At 42.2% G+C, this 22,880-nt stretch overlaps 1 protein-coding gene and 1 long non-coding RNA gene across 15 annotated transcripts in view; one reads left to right on the forward strand and one right to left on the reverse strand.

The window, feature by feature from the left end:
- LOC118147805 (uncharacterized) overlaps positions 1-8,446 on the reverse strand; it is a 112,419-nt gene extending 103,973 nt beyond the window's left edge. Inside the window, exon 1 of the long non-coding RNA XR_013527699.1 lies at positions 8,301-8,446. This is a non-coding gene — a long non-coding RNA (uncharacterized LOC118147805). The remainder of the gene's footprint in view (positions 1-8,300) is intronic.
- A 288-nt stretch (positions 8,447-8,734) lies between these two features.
- The window catches only part of CMSS1 (cms1 ribosomal small subunit homolog), a 390,132-nt gene continuing 375,986 nt past the window's right edge, over positions 8,735-22,880 (forward strand). For all 14 annotated transcript variants that reach the window (XM_054246291.2, XM_054246290.2, XM_078352216.1 and 11 more), the window contains exon 1: positions 8,735-8,932. Coding sequence is in view for 3 of the 14 variants with exons in the window: in XM_035274888.3 (XP_035130779.2) it covers positions 8,869-8,932 (64 nt within the window). In the remaining 11 variants the exon portion in view is untranslated. The remainder of the gene's footprint in view (positions 8,933-22,880) is intronic.

The following is a 22,880-nucleotide window of genomic DNA, read 5'->3' on the forward strand; positions in this document are numbered from 1 at the left end:
TCAGAAGTCACACAACGTCATTTCTACCATGTTCTCTTGGTTGACATGATAAAGTTCTGCTCAGGTTCAAGTAAAGGGAACACAGACCCCACTACTCAATGGGAGAACTGTCAAGGTCAGATTGCAAGAACAGTATGTGAGATGGGGTGTTGCTATTCACTTGGTTGGCAAAATATTACCAAAAATTTAGGGAAGGTTCTATATAGTCTCAAACCTTTTGAAAGGCCAAAAGGTTTTATTGAGGCAGGTTGAAGGAAGCTGCCATTAACATTAGCAAAGGAAAGAGATAGAGACTGATTAAAGGCCTTACCCCATACCCCTTTGTCTCCACTCTGTTTACTCATGCACATTTTGTGCTGGGTGATCTCTCTGGGGAAGATCAAAGCAGGAAGCACCTGCTAATAGCATTTACTTTGGGCCCCAGAACCTAAAGCTTTCACCAGCTGTAACACCATTCTCTTAACCATGTTAATTATCCACAAGTGTGTTAACTTAAAACCTCTGCTGTAAAATCGTAAGGGAATACAGTGTGAATGGAAAGAGGGTCTGGGTCGACTGGTTGCATTTCGCCTTCTGAAAGCAGCCAACAGCCATCCCTAGTCCACTTGAAACACTGTAATGGTGTGAGAGTGCATTCATTCATCTGTCGTTGAGTCAGGGTCTGCAGGTCAGACTTCCGCAGGTGGTGACCAACATCTCAGGTGGTGACCCCAACGTGATCGAGGGCACAGTGGGGGCTACTGGTGGCCATCTTTGAAAAACAATCTACCACATTGCTTACCTGCTTGGTCCGTGCTTCACTTGTGGTGGATACTTTCTGGTGGACACACACATGTGCTACAAATGTACACACGCTGGCCGGGCGTGGTGGCTCACTCCTGTAATCCCAGCACTTTGGGAGGCCGAGGTGGGCAGATCACCTGAGGTCATGAGTTCAAGACCAGCCTGGCCAACATGCTGAAACCCCATCTCTACTAAAAATCCAAAAATTAGCCAGGCGTGGTGGCACATGCCAGTAATCCCAGCTACTCAGGAGGCTGAGGCAGGAGAATTGCTTGAACCCGGGAGGCGGAGGTTGCAGTGAGCTGAGATCACGCCACTGTACTCCAGCCTGGATGACAGAGTAAGACTGTCTCAAAAAACAAAAAACATACACACACTTTATGCCCACTCCTTTAGGTCCCTCCACATGCCTCTTCCTCAGATCTCTTTATTATTGAACTTCAAATATTCTATCTTAGAGAACTTTCACCCAATCAACCACACCATTCACTTTTGCTCAAGGCCCTACATTTATACTGACCTCAGACTACTCTCTCTATTCAAAGGAGATGAATGCATGTATTGAAACTGCCTACAAGGATTCTGTTCACCTTTATCCTTTAGGACTCCCCTCCGGAGTGACTGCAACGCAGTAGCAATCCATTTTCCGATCTATCAACATGCTAAGCTTAACCAGTTTTGTGTATTTTCATCCAACATTATCAGCTGGTCATACCATGAGGACATAGGTGTGAGCTGAGGAACACAAAAGGCAAGGAACTCTGAGCCATCTGTTCACGTATCTTGCAACTTTTGGACTTGCTCAGATGTGCTCCCACATATGCCATTTCCATTGTCCAGCGGATTGTTGCCGTGAGCACCCGAGCTTACAATATCCAGTTCCTGAAGGGCAGCTCTAGTCATACAGTCATTTGATATTCCACAGTCAAGTGCCTGTTTCTGCTAGGACTCAACCTTTTTCTCACAGCTGCTTTTCAAATGGTTTTGCTCAAAAAGGTAAAGCTGTACTAGAAAATCCTTGGAGCATGCACCATGATTCTCCCTTTAGGACCTGCCGGAGATCCCATCATTATCTATCACCCAGCACCTCTGGCTCTGCCACATCACTACGGCCTGAGTGGCAGGGTGGCCTGCACCATAGCCTAGACTTGCTGCTGAGCCCTCCTTTGTCATGATCCTACTCAAAAATGGCAGCCTTTTGAGTCCCCTGATAAATGAGCTAGAACACTATTTCCAAATGTGGCACCGCCATCTGCACAAAATACTGTTTCTCTTAGTGGAAGATGAGAGATACAAAAAACTTACCTTTACATTGAAGGGGATACCCAGGCATGCCGCACATCACCAAACTTCTAAAAAGATAATGTTGCAGGCCCCTGAACATTTGTAATTTCTCTCTCACCCTTTGGTGAGGTATGGCCTCTGATTTATTACCTTCGCCACAAAGTAAGGGAGAGGGATACAGTTTCAGGGGTTTCCACGTGGCCCTTCCTACCATAGTGGTTCATGCTTCATTGGTCACAGGACCAATGTAATGGTTCTATTAACTGCTATCACAATTATGCACACAGCAACTGGGGAATGACCATAAGTTTATGGAGCCCTGACAGCTAGTACGAAACAGATTAGAACAAGTATCCTATCACCCAGCCACTGCATGCCCCATTCTAACAGGGCTGTATGGTGCACCTTAGATTCCCTGATTATCAATGTAGTTCACCTTGTATCTGACAGCCTTTGAAAGAGCTAGGTATTCCCAATTTCTCCAGTGCATGGTTCCTTTGAAAAAAATGGCCACAGGTTCCTGTGGAAAAGGTATGGGTAAACACTGCATGTATTTGTGGTATTGCAAGGGCTCTTCTTCAAGGGGCTCCAGATGCTCTTTAATTGATGAGCTCTGGTTTCCAAACGGACTCGTATCTGGAGACTGGTCCAGAGATCACACTGTTCCACTTTGTCAGTTGACATTTGCCTTCTGTTCACCAGCTCAAGTTCATTGTTGTTGCTGTTATATAATTCAATCAACACTTTTATTAGCTTCTTATCTATCTTGCCCTAGGAATATCATAGTCTATGAAACACCATAGATATCCTGAATGTCAAGGATCCCTGACTGTAATTACATCCATTTTGCTTCTGGTGATTCAGCACTGCCAAATGCCTTTGCTATTCCAAGATTCCATGGTACCTACTGATACTAGGGTATCTCCTACTGCCATTCCTAGTCTGCACACAGCAGTCACCACTGAGCCTCCCAGCCAATCCGTACCCATCACTACTGCAATCTCAGTGCTTTAGTGAAAAGATTGTCCTCTGGCCCACCCAGGGAAAAAAGTGTGCAGACAGGTTCTTCGGTCTTAAAAAACAAATACATTCTGAAAAAGCCCAGTGCTCTGAGCCTTCTGACTCTTTCCTTAATAATGTGCCAAGCAGTTCTGACGTCTCCGTCTCATTTACCATATATCACCATTGTGCCTAAGCTTCATGTTACGTCACAAAATGGTTGGTTCCTGCTGACATACAGAAAACCTACAGCTTTTCTCACGAATAAGTGATTTTTCTCCCGCAGTAGGTACTATACTTTCTGCGCTGTCTATGCTGAGCTCTAACTCTAGTTATTGGTGAAGAGGAAATAAAACAACAAAAACATCATATCTGTGAGGCGCTCAGAGAAGGAAGCTATCCCTGTGATGGAAACGGTGGCTCACAGCTGCAGAGAAGCTCAGGCACGGGTCAAGGGAAAATGGAGCAGGTTATCCATAGAACTGCTTCAAAGTCATAATGAAAGAAGAGAGTAGTATGAAAAAAACCGGAAGGATTTTAATACAATCCAAACCTTTACATACATACATGTAAATCTTTACACACACACACACAAATCTTTCCAGGAAATTCCACCAAGCAACCAGAATTGGGAACCACTGTCCTAAATTATTGGGTTTCAAAATTCATCGAGAAAATAGAAGTCACAAGATAGAAATGGCCTCGTCATCCCGCCATCTCAGGAAGCTTCTGACAATGAGGTGATCCTGCTCCTATCAGATGGCATCTCCTCCATGTGGCTCTGAATCTCCATCTGTTTCCCTTTTGCAAGAACCTGACTCTTGTAATTATCCCCCTTTCCCTGACTCTCAGCAGTGAACCCTTGTCTTGGGACTACTCTTCTTTCTTGATTCAAAGGGATCACATTTGCCTGGCTCTACTCTTCCCTCTGGCTATTTTCTCCTGGGCTTTTTGGCCTCTCCTCCTATACCTGACATCTAAAGAGTGGAGGCCCAGGAACTCTTTTCTGTTCTCTACACTGTCTCCCTAAGTAATCTCACCCAGTCCCACTTCTCTTCATCTCCACTTCTACTATCAAAATCCAAGACACTGCTATCTCACTTTGATGACTGCAAGAGTCTCCAACCCAATCTTTCTGTTTGTACTATTACTATACATCATCCAGCTAAAAAAACATAAGCAGATCTGAAGTCTAAAAATTCCCCAATGGTTCTAGCCTCCTGTCCTTTTGAAGATGCTGAGGTATATACCCTGGGGTTCATCGTTGTATGCCAGAAAAATTTAGGACCAGGACACACACGAGGAGTTTAGGAGCGGAGTTTTAATAGGCAGATGACAAGAAAAAGAGGTCTCTCTCTCTTTCTCTCTTTTTTTTTTTGAGACGGAGTCTCACTCTGCCACCCCAGGCTGGAGTACAATGCGTGATGCTGGCTCACTGCAACCTCCACCTCCTGAGTTCAAGCGATTCTCCTGCCTCAGCTTCCCCAGTAGCTGAGACTACAGGCACATGCCACCACACTCGGCGAATTTTTTAATTTTAGTAGAGACAGGGTTGCACCATGTTGGCCAGGCTGGTCTCAAACTCCTGACCTCAGGTGATCCACCCACCTCAGCCTCCCAGAGTGCTGGCATTACAGGCATGAGCCACTACTTCCAGCCTCTTCTTTATATGGAGAAAGAGGTCTCCAAATAGAAAAGACAGGCTGGTGGCAAATGCACTGAATTTTCGACTCCAGTTTGAGAAGCCAGTGTCTTATCTACATAGGGCTCACAGATTGGTTCAACCAAGTATGATGTCTACATAGCACGAGGGAAGGTTGATCACTCCACTCTAATCTTACTATGCAAATGGACTTTCCAGTTGATCGGTCCCATCTTCTCTGCTCCTTGCAGTACATGTGGCTGGCAGAGAAGGGAAGATAGAGGCGCCATTTGAACATGTCTAGTCCTTAGGTTCATTCATTCACGCAAGCTCCCAGCATTCATTCGTGCAAGCTCCCAGCTTGCAGGCTGCTCTTTGTTAGGAAATGATTTGGGGCTGCTTTTCATTCAAAATTGAAGCCTTACTGAGGACTCCTATAACCTTACTATCTGCCTAAGTAATTTCTTCTTAACTTCTGTATCGCCTTGTGAGGCTAATTCTGGGGTACATCCTATTTTTTTCAGAGGGTCTCCAACAGGATGAAGAGTCAGTTATTGTCTATATCAAACCCAGTTTAACATCAATCCTTCCTTCTTTGTCTTATTCTCTCCGCCTTTATTCTTGTATTCTGAGATCACCTCCCAAACAATTTGCATCCATGCCTTTGTCATAGGCTCTGCTTTGAGGGGAATCCTAGGTAGGCAGTCATTTTATCAGTTGGGATCATATCATGCAAAAGATGACCCATTTAAGCTAGAAAACTAAAAATAATTTAGTAAGGGGAGCATTTCTGAACATGAGGTAAGATAAGGGAAATGAAACATGGTGTAGAACCCCAGGACTAGTAACGGCAGGGGGCAGTCACCACCCCTAAGTCTGAAGAGGCAAAGGCAATAAGTGGTTACTAGACTCAAAAGAAAGAATTGAGGAGAGCTGCTGAACTAGAGCTGTGGCTTTCAGTAAAGGGACCAGCGTCAGGACTCAAGTGAGACAAGCATTCTCAGGTTGGTGTCAATGTCGGCCTGAGAGTGATGGCTTCCTTAAATCTGGCATCCTAGGCCTCTGCTCGCCTCACCCTAGTCCCAGCACAGTAATCTCATGAAGTTATAATTAGATGAATTAAGGTATAAGAAGCTTAGAGAGAGATCTAGAACATGCTGTTGTTGGTATTGTTACTACCATTATTGTCTATATGATGCAAAAAAGTTTGAATATGTCATGATGGTTCCTGAAGTACACTTACAGACTGGGCTTATTGCCTAAGAACCTCTGCCCTGATTACGACCTTTTCATTGTGTGGTGAGCATTCACAAAATAGCCTTCAAACTTTATTGCCCTCTTGCTAATTCAGTTATTTCCAACCTTCCATCATGTCCTTTGCCTCTAACAACAAAACTCCAGAATTCTTGGTCTGAGATTCAAGATTAAGGCATGGAGTTGGAAGAGACCACAGGACTCATGTAATTTCTCCCCTTTATTTTACAGGAACACAAAGAAAGGCCCAGCAAAGTTAAGTGACTTCTTCAAAGCAACATTCCAATCTTTCTTCCAAGGAACTAGTATTTACCCTAACCATGTGTGCCCACAGACATTCATTTTCAAGTGCTTCCTCTTTTATGAAGGCTTCCCAGTTCACCCCATTGAGAAATCGATGCTTCCTACTCTAAACTCAAATAATAGTCATTCAAATACTGAACAGTAAGAGGGAGCAAAAAAAGACCTAATAGCTATTTCAAGCCTGAGCTTCCCTGTGTTCGACGATATGATCAGACACTGGAGAGTACGGTTTTACAATACGCTGATTTATAAAGCAGGATGCCAATTCACCAATAACTAATTCAATAATAATAGCACAAACAGAACAGAAATGGTTGCTACAACTTAGGTTGGCTATTCAATATAATCTGGGGTCAGTAAACTTTTGTTCTGTAAAGTTAGAGTGAATATATGAGAGAATAAATAATAAATAGTAAATATATGAGGGCTACAAGCAGTCTCTGCTGCATATTTTTCTTTATCTTTTTGTTGTTGGTGGTGGTGGTGGTGTTGGTTTGTTCTGCTTCTTACAATGCTTTTAAAAATGTATGTCTAAAAAAAATGGCCAAACACGGTGGGTCACTCCTGTAATACCAACATTTTGGGAGGCTGCAGTGGGAGGATTGCTTGAAGACAGATGTTCAAGACCAACTTGGGCAGCAAAATGAGACACCGTCTCTACAAAAAACAAAATCAACAACAACAAAATAACCAAGCATGGTGGCATGTGCCTGTAGTCCCAGCTACTTGGGAGGTTGAGACTACGTGGAATACATGTAAAACCATTCATAGTTCATGGTACAAAACAGGAATCAATTCCCATTGATGCATAGACTTTCCATAATTTAAATTGTGCCAGATGTAATTTTAATTATAGCCATTTTTTTTTTTTTTTTTTTTAGTTTCGCTCTTGTCACCTAAGGCTGGAGTGCAATGGCACCAACTCGGCTCACTACAATCTCTACCTCCTTGGTTCAAGCGATTCTCCTGCCTCAGCCTCCCAAGTAGCTGGGATTATAGGCACCTGCTACCACACCTGGCTAATTTTGGTATTTTTAGTAGAGACAGGTTTCGCCATGTTGACCAGGCTGGTCTGGAACTACTGAACTCAGGTGTTCCAAGCACCTCGGCCTTCCAAAGTGCTGGGATTACAGGCGTAAGCCACTGTGCCTGGCCCACACTTTTTAATTTTGTGATTTATTGCCTGAAAAACTGTCTCACTGTGGTGGTGTTTTTTTTCCCCCAGATTAATAATGAGACTGAACATCTTTGCATATTTATTAGCCATAGCACTTCCTCTTTCTTCCACACTGGTATTTCTTATCTTTCTTTTTCAATAAGCTATTAATCACTAAAATCTCCTGTCATCTACATTTCTTCACAAAAACCATATTACTTTTGGTCTTTATAGATTATTTTACATTTGCCACATTTATACATAATGTGCTACCTTTGGGGGCATTTAGAGTGTGCATTTATAAACTACCTTGAGTTGGATTTACATGGGGTAATTTTCCATATATGGCTAATTCTATGCTCATCAGAATAAGTTTCCCCGGCATGTCATTTCCAAAGATGCATGCTATTGAAAATCTAGCCCTTTATTCTCACAAGTTGCATTTCCACGACTATAAGGTGACAACTGAATAGACTCATCTTACTATTCCACGCATGGTACCAGGAACATTGCGTGCTGCTAATACATTTTGTATAATTTTTCTCTCCGTGTATGACGGACGTCCTGAAAACTACCGTCCACAATTACTTCACAGCTAGCTGGCCCCAGCACTTGGCGCCCCGAGGGTTTTCCTAGTCCCTCTCTGCCACTTCACGTTGGGAATTGGACAAGAGGCATTGGGGTCTCTTACCTATAATAACAAAGCAATGGACTTCCTTATTAGTTCGTTTCCCAAATAGGGGGTGGGATACACAACCGAGGGAGAATGGGGAAACAGCTTTCAAGTCTTTGGACCATTGCGCCTTTCTGTGGGCGAGCCTTTCCAGACCAATGACATTTTCTTTACTTATATTCCATAAATAGCAGAACTACATTTACCACAAAGACCCGACATTCATGGTCATGGATCCTTGAGCACGGTTTCCAAGAGCAAACTGTACAAACAATCTCCGAAACACTGACGCATAAGCGAAAACACACGCACGTGTCTAGGTCTTCCCCCGCGGCGCAAGTTCTTTCAAACTAAGCAGACAAAAATCGTCTTAGCATCGTGTTGCACACTTTCGACACAACCTTATCGGAAAACATAACACCCGAACAAAATTTTTTGAAATACATTATCAAAAACGATGCCAATCCCTTTTGACTTGTGTTCTTTTTTATTTTTTTATTTTTTTGGCTTTTAGCTTTGGGGAATTTATTTTGCATTTCCAAACTGCTTCTGCCTGTCGGCGCCTGTGTGGAAACTGTAACGAGTCTCGGAGAGGCTTCCGGAGAGGCGGGGCGGAGGCTTGACGTCATCGCCACGGGGCGGAGGCGACCGCGGGACCGGTCTATGGGAGGCTCCGCGTGCAGAGACGCCAGCCGCCTGGCTTTGAAGAGAGCTTGATTCTCCTCAGCCGGACGCATTCCCCTGTGATCCGCCCACGTCGAGTCCTGAACGGAGATGGCAGACGATCTTGGAGACGAGTGGTGGGAGAAGCAGCCGACTGGAGCAGGCAGCAGCCCAGGTACCCACTCGTGCCCGTCCTCCTACAGGGCCTCTCCCGGAGCCCTTCCGTGCGCCTCAGCCCTGGCCGCTTCTGGCAGTCGCAGTGTCTGCCTGGCAGGGATGTGCACCGCCGTGTGAGCGCGTGAGCATCTCGGGGAAACTGGTGCGAGAGACTTTTTAACACGTGAAACAGACAACTATGACATTAACTCAGATCTGCCTGCCCGCCAGGAAGGACCCTTTCCCAAGCTTTATTTTTTCTTTTCTTTATTTCTTGAGAATGGATAAGACAGTTTTTGTGTCTTTTTTTGTGTCTGTGTGTGATGGTTAAGGGTCATTCCTGAACTGCTTCAATTCAGGGTTACTCCTCGGACTGGGGTCAGAAGCGGAGATGACTGCTTCAGACTGCTTCCATGCAAATCACGACTCCAGTATTCTGATACTGTTTAGCCTCCTTTTCCTCATCTGTAAAATAATGGTAACAATAATGTCCATTTCAGAAAGTTGTGAAGATAGTACCGTAATGCACTTGAGCACAGTGCTTCACATATTATAGATGTGCGGTAAACGTTAAGTTGCTGTATTTCTCGTGGTCATCGTCATTATCATGTAATTTGGAATACTAGAACTGGAAGGAGGCTTAAATAGGGATCATCCTTTGAACTCACTTATTTTACAGATGAGAAACATAACCTAAAGATGTCAAGTAACTTGACAAGTTCACAAAGCTAGCTCCTTTCAGAAACAATGCTAGAATTCAGTTAACACAATTTAAATAGTTTCTGCAGTGTTCACCAACGCCTGATGCAGTGGGCATTTCATCCCTAAGTAGCATTAAGTAACCCCCCATGTCAGGCTGGCCTTGAACTTTTTAAGTTCCATCACATTTACTAAGCAATTATTGGTTGGTTGGTTGGCTTTTATTACTTCTCAGGGTCTGCCTCTCTTCTCTACAAGAGGAAACAGGGCCAAAGTTGGATTCATACTTTTGTCATCCCAGGGCCCTGCACGTGTTAGACACTTGATACCTATTTGCTGCAAACAGTCTTGAAATACTAGTTGTGAAATATCCATTAAAAATAACCAACTTCATTTGTTGCATTGTTTCCAGAAGGTCAAGCCTTCAGGTACAAACTAAGCAGATGCCATTTTTAGAAAGGTAGCCAATGTAACATTTCCTTGATTAAAATTCCTGACTCCTTTGCAGCCCTGTGGTGTTCCACATTTACTTTAATAACTACCCCTCCCAACTCAGGTGTTACAAAGCTCTATTTTATGGTATGATTCAAGAGGTATAGAGACCATTTAAGAAATAGTTGAATTCTGTTTAAATGGTGAAGGGGATCCCAGTTCTTTATTCTAGTCCTCACTATGTGACTTTTGAGTTATTCATCCTTGGAAGAAAGGCAGTCAACATGGATTGAGTATTTATTATGTGACAGGTATTTTCATAAACGTGAATTGATTTAATCTTCATAACATCCTTAAAAGGTAAGTGTTCCCTTCATTTTTATAGGTGAAGAAATAGAAAAAAGTTAAGTCATGTTCTTAGGAGCAGACATTGAAGAAGAGGTCTGGGAAGAATTTAGTCAAGTGATTGATTTTGAAAGTCACGCTTTTCCCACTACTACTATGTGAATTCTCTGGGTCTTAGTATCATCTGTAAAGAGCTGTTACAGATCATCTTTTTCAGGGTTTTACCAACCAACAGTTTTAAACATTGTATCTAGTAGAACTTTAAATTGCTACAGCCTCCTTCCTCTAAGTTGCCAGAATTCTCATCAGGACAGTGTGTTGGAGTGCCTAAAATTGCTCTACTTCTTAAGTTCCTTCTAGCCATGAGACTAAGCTTTGAAAATTACTGACCTTAAATTTATCAGAGGCCTTTGCTTTGTTCACTGCTCCTAAACGAATGCATTTATTTGAAATTTCCTTGATAATTCACTGGCAGTTTGCCTAACTGTAATCTGAACAGCGTTTGTAATTCAAAAGAAATCACAGCTGAACCATTTCAGATTTCCTGATTCTTCTTATGTTGATGGGATCTAGCCTTGATCCTAGAGCTCACGGGTTACATACCTGGCTGCCTTCTTGAAGTCTTTACTTAGTTATTTGATATGGATGTCAAGTACATTCAATTGTTTATTTCAGCCTAAAATATACAAATTATGTTTTGTTTTGAAAGTCAAAGGAGAATATGTTAAATCAGAGAAAGGAAAGATAGTTGTAATGGTGCTTCCATTCCTGCCTACAAAAATAAACATCTTTCACTATCACCTGTTCCCAGTTCACATCCATGTTAGCAAGGCATTGGAAAATTTCAGACACTTCCAAATGCTTGTTGGTTATACATGGTTTATAACACCTATCTAATGTACTTAATTATCGGTTTATTGTTTAACTATCTAAGGAACTGTACTATTTTTTGGCTGTTGTCATGTCTTCTTAGATGTGGTATGTAACATAAAGTTTTCATGACTCTTTAAAACCTGTCAGTCATCTTTGTGCTAGAGACCTGCATTGCACTGAAGCTCAACATGGGATCTGGCTCTTTTTTTTTTTAAATTGTACTTTAGGTTCTGGGGTACATGTGCAGATCATGCAGGATTGTTGCATAGGTACACACATGGCAGTGTGGTTTGCTACCTCCATCCCCCCATCACCTACATCTGGCATTTCTCCCCATGTTATCCCTCCCTGACCTCCCCACCCACCTCCACTGTCCCTCCCTTGGCCCCCACCAACAGACCCCAGTGTGTGATGCTCCCTCCCTGTGTCCATGTGTTCTCATTGTTCAACACCTGCCTATGAGTGAGAAAATGTGGTGTTTGATTTTCTGTTCTTGTGTCAGTTTGCTGAGAATGATGGTTTCCAGATTCATCTATGTCCCTACAAAGGACATGAATTCATCATTTTTTATGGCTGCATAGTATTCCGTGGTGTATTTGTGCCACATTTTCCTTATCCAGTCTATCATCGATGGGAATTTGGGTTGATTCCAGGTCTTTGCTATTGTAAACAGTGCCTTTATGAACATGTGTATGCATGCGTCTTTATAATAGAATGATTTATAATCCTTTGGGTATATACCCAGTAATGAGATTGCTGGGTCAACTGGAATTTCTATTTCTAGGTCCTTGAGGAAGCGCCACATTGTCTTCCACAATGGCTGAACTAATTTACACTCCCACCAACAGTGTAAAAGTATTCCTATTTCTCCACATCCTCTCCAGCATCTGTTGTCTCCAGATTTTTTAATGATCTCCATTCTAACTGGCGTGAGGTGGTATCTCAATGTGGTTTTGATTTGAATTTCTCTAATAACCAGTGATGATGAGCATTTTTTCATATGTTTGTTGGCCTCATATATGTCTTCCTTTGAAAAGTGTCTGTTCATATCCTTCTCCCACTTTTGGATGGGTTTGTTTTGTTTTCTTTCTTGTAAATCTGTTTTAGTTCTTTGTAGATTCTGGACATTAGCCCTTTGTCAGATGGGTAGATTGCAAAAATTTTTCCCATTCTGTTGGGTGCTAGTTCGCTCTAATGATTGTTTCTTTTGCTGTACAGAAGCTCTGGAGTTTAATTAGATCCCATTTGTCTATTTTGGCTTTTGTTGCCAATGCTTTTGGTGTTTTAGTCATGACGTCCTTGCCTATCCCTATGTCCTGAATGGTTTTGCCTAGGTTTTCTTCTAGGGTTTTTATGATGTTAGGTCTTATGTTTAAATCTTTAATCCATCTGGAGTTAATTTTAGTGTAAGGTGTCAGGAAGGGGTCCAGTTTCTGTTTTCTGTACATGACTAGCCAGTTTTCCCAATGCCATTTATTAAACAGGGAATCCTTTCCCCATTGCTTGTTTTTGTGAGGTTTGTCAAAGATCAGATGGTTGTAGATGTGTGGCATTGCCTCCATTCTGTTCAATTGGTCTGTATCCTGTTTTGGTACCAGTACCATGCTCTTTTGATTACTGTCACTTTGTAGTAATCAGGTAGTGTGATGCCTCCGGCTTTGTTCCTTTTGCTTAGGATTGTTTTGGCTCTGCAGGCTCTCTTTTGGTTCCCTATGAAGTTTAAGGTTTTTTTTCCAGTTCTGTGAAGGTCATTGGTAGCTTGATGGGGATAGTGTTGAATCTATAAATTACTTTGGACAGTATGGCCATTTTCACAATATCAATTCTTCCTAACCATGGGCATGGAATGTTTCTCCATTTGTTTGTGTCCTCTCTTATTTCATTGGTTTATAGTTCTATTTGAAGAGGTCCTTTACCTCCTTTGTTAGTTGTGTTCCTAGGTATTTTATTCTCTTTGTAGCAATTGCGAATGGGAATTTGCTCATGATTTGGCTGTCAGTCTTATATTGGTTTATAGAAATACTTGTGATTTCTGCACATTGATTTTTGTATCCTGAGACTTTGCTGAAGTTGCTTATCAGTTTAAGGAGATTTTTGGGCTGAGATGATAGGGTCTTCTAAATATACAATCATGTCATCTGCAAATAGAGACAATTTGACTTCCTCTTTTCCTAAGTGAATACCCTTTATTTATTTTCTTGTCTAATTGCTCTGGCTAGAACTTCCAACACTATATTGAATAGGAGTGGTGAGAGAGACATCCTTGTCTAGTGCTGGATTTCAAAGGAAATGCTTCCAGTTTGTGCCCATTCAGTATGATAGTGGCTGTGGGTTTGTCATCAATAGCTTTTACTGTTTTTGAGATACATTCCTTTGATACCTGGTTTATTGAGAGTTTTTAGCACAAAGCGCTGTTGAATTTTGTCAAAGGCCTTCTCTGCATCTATTGAAATAATCATGTGGTTTTTGTCTTTGGTTCTGTTTATGTGGTGGATTACATTTATAGACTTGGGTATGTTGAACCAGCTTTGCATTCCCGTAATGAAGCGTACTTGATCATGGTGGATAAGGTTTTTGATGTGCTGTTGCAGTTGGTTTGCCAGTATTTTATTGAAGATTTTTGCATCTATGTTCATCATGGATATTGGCCTGAAGTTTTCTTTTTTTGTTGAGTCTCTGCCAGGTTTTGGTATCAGAATGATGTTGGTCTCATAAAATTATTTGGGAAGGATTCCCTTTTTTCATATTGTTTGGAATAGTTTCAGAAGGAATAGTACCAGCTGCTCTTTGTATGTCTGGTAGAATTCAGCTGTGAACCCGTCTGGACCTGGGCTTTTTTTGGTTAGAAGGCTATTAATTGCTGCCTCAACTTCAGCCCTTGTTATTGGTCTGTTCAAGGTATCAGCTTCTTCCTGGTTTAGGCTTGGGAGGGTGCAAGTGTCCAGGAATTTATTCATTTCTTCCAGGTTTACTGATTCATGTGCATAGAGTTGTTTGTAGTAATCTCTGATTGTAGTCTGTATTTCTGTGGAGTTAGTGGTGATATCCCCTTTATCGTATTTTATTACATCTATTTGATTCTTCTCCCTCTCCCTTTTCTTTTTTATTAGTCTGGATAGCAGACTATTTTGTTGATCTTTTCAAAAAACCAGCTACTGGATTTATTGATTTTTTTTTTTTTAAGGATTTTTTTTATGTCTCTAACTCCTTCAGTTCTGCTCTGATCTTAGTTATTTCTTGTCTGCTGCTAGCTTTTGAGTTTTTTTAATCTTGCTGCTCTAACTCTTTCAATTTTGTTGACAGGGTATCTATTTTAGATCTTTCCTCACTTCTCTGGTGAGCATTTATTGCTATAAAGTTCCCTCTTGACACTGCCTTAAAAGTGTCTGAGAGATTCTGGTACATTGTGTCTTTGTTCTCGTTGGTTTCAAAGAACATCTTTATTTCTGCCTTCATTTCATTGTTTATCCAGTGGGCATTCAGGAGCCAGTTGTTCAGTTTCCATGAAGTTGAGTGGTTCTGAGTTAGTTTCTTAATTCTGAGTTCTAATTTGATTGCACTGTGGTCTGAGAGACTGTTTGTTATGATTTCCATTTTTTTGCATTTGCTGAGGAGTGATTTACTTCCCATTATGTGGTCAATTTTAGAGTAGGTGCCATGCAGTGCTGAGAAGAATGTATATTCTGTGCATTTGGGTTATAGATTTCTGTAGATGTCTATTAGGTCCACTTGGTCCAGATCTGAGTTCAAGTCCTGGATATCCTTGTTAATTTTCTCTCATTTTTCTGTCTAATATTCACAGTGGAGTGTTAAAGTCTCCCACTATTATTGTGTGGGAGTCTAAGTCTCTTCGTAGGTTGTTCTTGCTTTACAAAAGTACCTGGGTGCTCCTGTATTGGTTGCATATATATTTAGGATAGTTAGTTCTTCTTGATGCATTGATCCTTTTACCATTATGTAATGCCCTTCTTTGTCTCTTTTGATCTTTGCTGGTTTAAAGTCCATTTTATCAGAGACTAGGATTGCAACTCCTGCTTTTTTTTTTTTTTGCTCTCCATTTGCTTGATAAATCTTCCTCCATCCCTTTATTTTTAGCCTATGTGTGTCCTTGCACATGAGATGAGTTTCCTGAATACAGCACACCGATGGGTTTTGATTTTTTATCCAATTTGCCAGTCTGTGTCTTTTGATTGGGGTATTTAGTCCATTTTCGTTTAAGGTTAATATGGTTGTGTGTGAATTTGATCCTGCCATTTTGATGCCAGCTGGATGTTTTTCCCATTAGTTGACACATTTTCTTCATTGTGTCGATGGTCTTTACCATTTGGTGCATTTTTGGAGTGGCTGGTACTGGTTGTTCCTTTCCTTGTTTAGTGCTTCTTTGAGGAGCTCTTAAAAAGGAACTCTTAAAAGCCAGGCCTGGTGGTGACGAAATCTCTCAGCAATTGCTTGTCCATGAAGGATTTTCTTTCTCCTTCACTTATGAAGCTTAGTTTGCTGGATATGAAATTCTAGGTTGAAAGTTCTTTTCTTTTTTTTTTTTTTTTTTTTTAAGACGGAGTTTCGCTCTTGTTGCCCAGGCTGGAGTGCAATGGCGTGATCTCGGCTCACCGCAACCTCCGCCTCCTGGGTTCAGGCAATTCTGCCTCAGCCTCCTGAGTAGCTGGGATTGCAGGCACGCACCACCATGCCCAGCTAATTTTTTGTATTTTTAGTAGAGATGGGGTTTCACCACATTGACCAGGATGGTCTCGATCTCTTGACCTCGTGATCCACCTGCCTCAGCCTCCCAAAGTGCTGGGATTACAGGCATGAGCCAGCACGCCTGGCCCTAAAGTTCTTTTCTTTAAGGATGTGAATATTGTCCCCCACTCTCTTCTGGCTTGTAGGGTTTCTGCCGAGAGATCCACTGTGAGTCTGATGAGCTTCCATTTGTGGGTAATCTGACTTTTCTTTCTTGCTGCCCTTTGCATTTTTTTTCCTTCATTTCAACCCTGGCAAATCTGACGATTATGTGCCTTGGGGTTGCTCTTCTTGAGGAACATCTTTGTGGTGTTCTCTGTACTTCCTGAACTTGAATGTTGGCCTGCCTTGCTAGGTTGGGGAAGTTCTCCTGGATAATATCCTGAAGAGTGTTTTCCAGCTTGGATTCATTGTCTCCGTCACATTCAGTTACACCTATCAAACGTAGATTAGGTCTTTTAACATAATCCCATATTTCTTGGAGGCTTTGTTCATTTCTTTTCACTCTTTATTCTCTAATCTTGCCTTCTCGTTTTATGTCATTGAGTTGATTTTCAATCTCTAATATCCTTTCATCTGCTTGATCGATTCAGCTATTGAAATTTGTGTATGCCTCACAAAGTTGTTGTGCTGTGCTTTTCAGCTCCATCAAGTCGTTTATTTATTCCAGTTAGCATCTCATCTAATCTTTTTTCTAGGTTCTTAGTTTCTTTGCATTGGGTTAGCTCATGTTCTTTTAGCTCTGAGAAGTTTGTTATTACCCACCTTCTGAAGCCTGTTTCTATCAATTCATCAGATTCATTCTCCATCCATCTTTGATCCCTAGCTGGTGAGGAGTTGTAATCCCTTGGAGGAGGAGAGGCATTCTGGTTTTTGGTGTTTTCATCCTTTTTGTGCTGGTTTCTTCCATCTTAGTAGCTTTATCTACCTGTGGTCTTTGTAGTTGGTGACTTTTGGATTGGGTCTCTGAGTGAACATCCTTGTTGTTGATGTCGAAGCTATTGCTCTCTGCTTCTTAGTTTTCCTTCTAACAGTCAGGCCCCTCTGCTGCAAGACTGCTGGAGGTCCACTCCAGACTCCACTCACCTGGGGATCACCCGCGGGGGCTGCAGAACAGCAAGGATTGCCACCGGTTTCTTCTTCTGTTACCTTTATCCCAGAAGGGTACCTGCCAGATGTCAGCCTGAGCTCTCCTTTATGAAGTGTCTCTTTGGGTATATGGGTATCACAGAATTGCTTGAAGAGACAGTCTGTCCCTTATAGGTGCTCAAGTGCTGTGCTGGGAGCTCCATCATTCTGTGCAGAGCTGCTGGGCAGGTACATTTAAATCTGCTGCAGCGGAACTCATAACCACCTCTTTTCCCAGGTGCTCTGTCCTAGGAAGGTCGTTTTTATTTATAAGTTCCTGTCGTGCTGCTGCCTTTTTTCATAGATGCCCTGCCCCTCATGGAGTAGTCTAGTCACAGTCGGCCAGCAGAGGTGTTGCTGAGCTGCTGCAGGCTCTGCCCTGCACTGTGTGAACTGCCTTGGTAGTGGCAGACTGCCTCCGTAGTGTTGGCGCCCTTCCCCACACTAAGCTGGACCATCCTGGGTCCAGCTGCACTTGCTGTGAAACTCTCAATCCAGAGCATTTCAGATTGCTTGTTTTGTTGGGGTGGTACCCGCCTAGCCAGATCGCCTGGCTCCCTGTCTCTGTCCCCTCCCTTTCAGTTGAATGGGCAGCTCTGTCTCCCAAGAGCTTGAAACAGCCGTCCCAACTTGTGTGAGTTTCTGTGTGCCTGCCGACCTGGCACTGGCTAAAACCACCATGCGGAAAACTCATGGCGCTTTTGGGCCCAGGAATCTCCTGGTCTGTAGGCAGTGAAAACTTGTTTGGAAATGCGGTGAGCACTCACCTCTGGGCTGTTCTCACTAGGAACTACACTCTGGAGCTGTTCCTATTCGGCCATCTTGGATCCTCCTCCCCCTGGCTCTTAATTAGTATTAGGTGGATGTTAGCAGAATAAATGCCTGTATGTATGCATGTTAGCTGCTACAGTGTATGTAGGTAGACATATAATTTCTCATCTAATCTAGACACTTTGAGAGTGGAAGGCTCTGCAATTAGAATTTTGCAGGAACTCTCCTGGTCCTTAGGGGGTGTCTAGTCATTCCATTGGTGGTATTTGGAGTCATGGCCCAAGTTAAGATAGCTGGGAGTTGCGGTGCTGAGGAATGTGAAGCCCAGGATGCCTCAGGCAGAGGACCCCAGGAATCATCTAATGGCATCTAATATTTGATTTATTTCCTTTTCCCTGTAAACCTTCAGAAACTGTTTGAAGTGACTTATAGTAAGTAATATATTCTTGAATCATGATTTGAAAATATTAATGCTGAAATGAGAAGATACGGTGCCAGAGATAGTAATGTAATTGACTAGTCTGGCTACTTTTTCAGTATGAAGCTGAAAACTGAGAGAATGTCAATCATTTAATGTAGTTTTTATAACATTCTGCAACATTGAGCATGGATTTTGTGACTTATGGAAGAGAGCCAAGTGATTCTGCAGTTGAAAATGTCACTTGAGGCCAGGTGCTATGGCTCATGCCTGTAATCCCAGCACTTTGGGAGGCCAAGGCAGGCAGGTCACCTGAGGCCAGGAGTTCGAGACCAGCCTGGCCAATATGGCGAAAACCTGTCTCTACTAAGAAGACAAAAATTAGCCAGGCATGATGGCAGGCACTTGTGTCCCAGCTACTCGGAAGGCTGAGGTGGGAGAATCGCTTGAACCCCTAAGCGAACTTGCAGCGAGCCAAGATTGTGCCACTGCACTCCAGCCTGGGCTACAGAGTGAGACTTTGTCTCAAAAGAAAAGAAAAGAAAATGTCCTTGATCATTTACTCACTGAAGATGAAGAGAATACTGATTGCTTTCCCTTTTTATTTCAATGATGTACCTTTTAGATTACTAAGGCGAGTACCCAGTCGGCACCTAAGTACACAGCCTCAGGGTCAGATCCAGGCTGAGATACAGATTTAGGAATAACTTGCATACAGATAGCTTGTTCTTTTTTTCTTTTCCTTTGAGATGGAGTCTTGCTCTGTTGCCAGGCTGGAGTGCAGTGGCATGATCTTGGCTCACTATAACCTCCACCTCCCGGGTTCAAGTGATTCACTTGCCTCAGCCTCCTGAGTACCTGGGACTACAGGCGTTCGGCACCATGCCCAGCTAATTTTTGTATTTTTAGTAGAGATAGGGATTCACCATGTTGGCCAGGATGGTCTCGATCTCTTGACCTCATGATCTGCCCACCTTGGCCTCCCAAAGTGATGGGATTACAGGCATGAGCCACTGTGCCCAGCAGATAGCTTATTCTTAAAGAGCATGTTCCTAGCAATCTGTAACATTGAGCCTCCATGTCTTTTGAGGAGGGTCTTTCATATGATTCCCCAACTTATTCTGAATCTTTAATGCCATCTCTTCCCAAGCATCTAACTAGAAAACTGACATGTTAAGACACCTATGTCCAGTGCCAGGAGACTGCAGGTAATAATACCAGCTTGTGGCTGGGAGCGGTGGCTCATACCTGTAATCCCTGCACTTTGGGAGGCTGAGGTGGATGGATCACTTGAGGTCAGGAATTCGAGGCCAGCCTGGCCAACATGGTGAATCCCTGTCTCTACTAAAAATGCAAAAAATTAGCTGGGCATGGTGGTGCACCCAAGTAATCACAACTACTCAGGAGGCTGAGGCAGGACAATCTCTTGAAACCAGGAGGTGGAGGTTGCAGTGAGCCAAGATCACACCACTGCACTCCAGCGTGGGCAACAAGAGCAAAACTGTCTCAATAATAATAATAAACCAGCTTGCATTTGTTGAGCACTTACTATGTGCCAGATACTCTTTTGATTGCTTTATGGGTCTAGTTAATTTAATCTTCACAAGTACACCGGGGTAGTTACTGTTTTTATCTTTATTTTGTTGATGAGGAAGTTGACGCACTGAGAGATTAAGTGATTTACCCAATACTATTTCATTGCTAAGTGGGGGAGCTGTGATTCATATTCAGGCAGTCTGAAACTTCTATTTTGCATTCTACTTATCAGTGTTAAGTATCTCATCTCTAAAGGAATAATCCATTATCAGTTTAAAGAGACTCACAATTTAGAAACTCTTTTGTTTATATATCATTATCAAATTGTGTTTATTAGTCTTACAAAGTTTACTCTTTTAAAGAACACTGGTTACTTAGAGCTACAAATAAGCAGCTTTTCCATTTGGGCTGTGAGAACCATTTCTGCCAGTAACCCATACCTGATCCAGCTACTGAATTATTCTCCAAAACTGCTTTTTCTTTCCTGTCTCCATAAATTAAACCACCAACTAACCACTTTCACAGAGGCCTACTAGTATTCTGATTTATTCATTTATTTTTTTTCAGCCCTGTTGTCACTACCTCCAGAACACTACCTGAATATTTGTTTGCATTTTTCTTCGATTTGCCTCCATTGGAATATACACAATCATCCTTATTTGCCTCAACCACTGCCATAAGCTTCTAACAGGGCTTAGAGATTCCACCTTGTCCCTCACTCAGCAGCCAGAGATCTTTTTAAAAGAACTCAGGCCACATTCCTGCTTAAACCCTCCAATTGCTTTTTCCCTGGCACCTAGAATGAAATTCGGATTACTTACCATGGCTGGTAGCCACCAGGTCTTCTACAGTTTAGTCCCCTGTAGTTATGCTGTCCCACCCACACCAGCCTTCATTCTGTTCCTCAGTAGGCCACACTCATCCTCTCTTAGCCCTTTGCAGTAGCTGTTCCTGTTCCTTTCAGTCCTGTCCTTCTGATTGTCTGGCTGTTTCTTAACATTAAGTACCCAGTTCAAACATCACCCACTCAGAGAGGCACTTCCTGATCAGACAGGGAGTCTAGAGTAACTATCTAGGTGCTCTATTAAATTATCACAGTATCTATTAAATTACTGTTATTATTATTATTATTTGAGGCAGAGTTTCTCACTCTGTCCCCAGGCTGGAGTGCAATGTCACGATCTTGGCTCACTGCAACCTCTGCTTCCAGGGTTCAAGCGATTCTCCCTGCCTCAGCCTCCTGAGTAGCTGGGATTCAGGTGCCCACCACCACACCCGGCCTCTATTAGCAGAGATGGGGTTTCAACATGTTACCCAGGTTGGTCTCAAACTCCTGACCTCAGGTAGTCTGCCCACCTCAGCCTCCCAAAGGGCTAGGTTTAGGCATGAGCCACCATGCCCAGCCTCTATTAAATTATGTTCTTGTAATTCTCAGCAGAGCACTTAGCACCAACTATTATTTTTTCTTATTAAATTGTTACTTTTTCCCAGCACTAGACTAACAGCTCCATGTGAGCAGGTATTTTGTTTGTCTTGTTTGCTTTATCTTCAGGGCCTGTAGTATCTGGGCACATAGAAGGCACTCATTAAGTATTCATTAGTTAACTAATTCTTAATATTTCATAGTCACATCTTGAAGACTTCAACCTAGGAGATCTTTACCAAAAGAACTTTGATCTGCTAGCAGAGTCGTCAGACTCCTGTCCCAGCTTTTGACAGATTTGGCAAATGCTGCTTTTCTCTTTTTAAAATTGCATTAGTAGTCCTTGTACTGTCTACTAACATTTTATTGTAACCATATTTGGATTTAAGTTTACAAATTATGTTGGAAAGAGGACAGCAGACTCTTGCTTTGTAAATAAGCCTGTAATTTTTACTGGTGACAGCTTTTGTCACCTAAAATCAATGTGCTTATTCTTTTGAGATCACTGAAATGACCTTTGTAAATATTTTTGTGTAATATCATTTTATGGTGTAGCCTTCCAGTTAGATTGCTTTTTCCATGCTGAATTCCTTCTGGAAATGATGGAGTTGGGGAGCACCTTGGATCTTTTTTTAAACCTAAATATCTAGGTTTTTTTTGTTTCATGTTTTCTTTTTTCACACCGAAGTTAAAGCTTTGCAGTGTTAGTTTTACATATAGACAGTCATGCCTTGTAAATGTTGTAAAGCATTGTCTCTACATATAAAATTCAGACTTGAAATATTGGTAGATGTTAATAACACACAACAGAGGCTTCTGGGAATGTTGTTTTCAAAATCATTTGTCAAGTCTTCATGCTTAGCTTCGTTTAGATGCTATACCAGAATTAGAGGAAAAAAACATAATCAGCTTACATTACAGGGTTCAATCAAAATGCAAATAGTATTGACAGATATTCAAGGCCAAAACACGGGCAGGATGAATTTAAAAGGCAAGAGGAAGGAAAGAAGAAAGACGTGGAAGAAAAATGACTATGTTATTAGTCATTGTTCTATATTCTATACTTGAAGGCTGCAACAGATGGACCCTCAGATAACCTTCATGGTCTGGTTTAATTTACTTTATATAATTTCCACAATTATTGCAAATGATTAAATGAGTGGTTCTTGACAACAATTATGAACATTTAAAGGTGGTAATTTAGGCTGGGCACGGTGGCTCACGCCTGTAATCCCAGCACTTTGGGAGGCCGAGGCGGGTGGATCACGAGGTCAAGAGATTGAGACCATCCTGGTCAACATGGTGACTGTCTCTACTAAAAATACAAAAAAATTATCTGGGCATGGTGGCACGTGCCTGTAATCCCAGCTACTCGGGAGGCTGAGGTAGGAGAATTGCCTGAACCCAGGAGGCGGAGGTTGTGGTGAGCCGAGATCGCGCCATTGCACTCCAGCCTGGGTAACAAGAGCGAAACTCCATCTCAAAAGTAAATAAATAAATAAATAAAGGTGGCAATTTATACATACTTCCCTAAATTTTATGTCAGGTAGTTCCTGCTATAATTTGGTAAATGTCCATGAACCTCTTGAAAAATACTAC

The sequence above is a fragment of the Callithrix jacchus genome, chromosome 15 (assembly GCF_049354715.1).
Source record: "Callithrix jacchus isolate 240 chromosome 15, calJac240_pri, whole genome shotgun sequence".
NCBI lineage: Eukaryota > Metazoa > Chordata > Mammalia > Primates > Cebidae > Callithrix > Callithrix jacchus.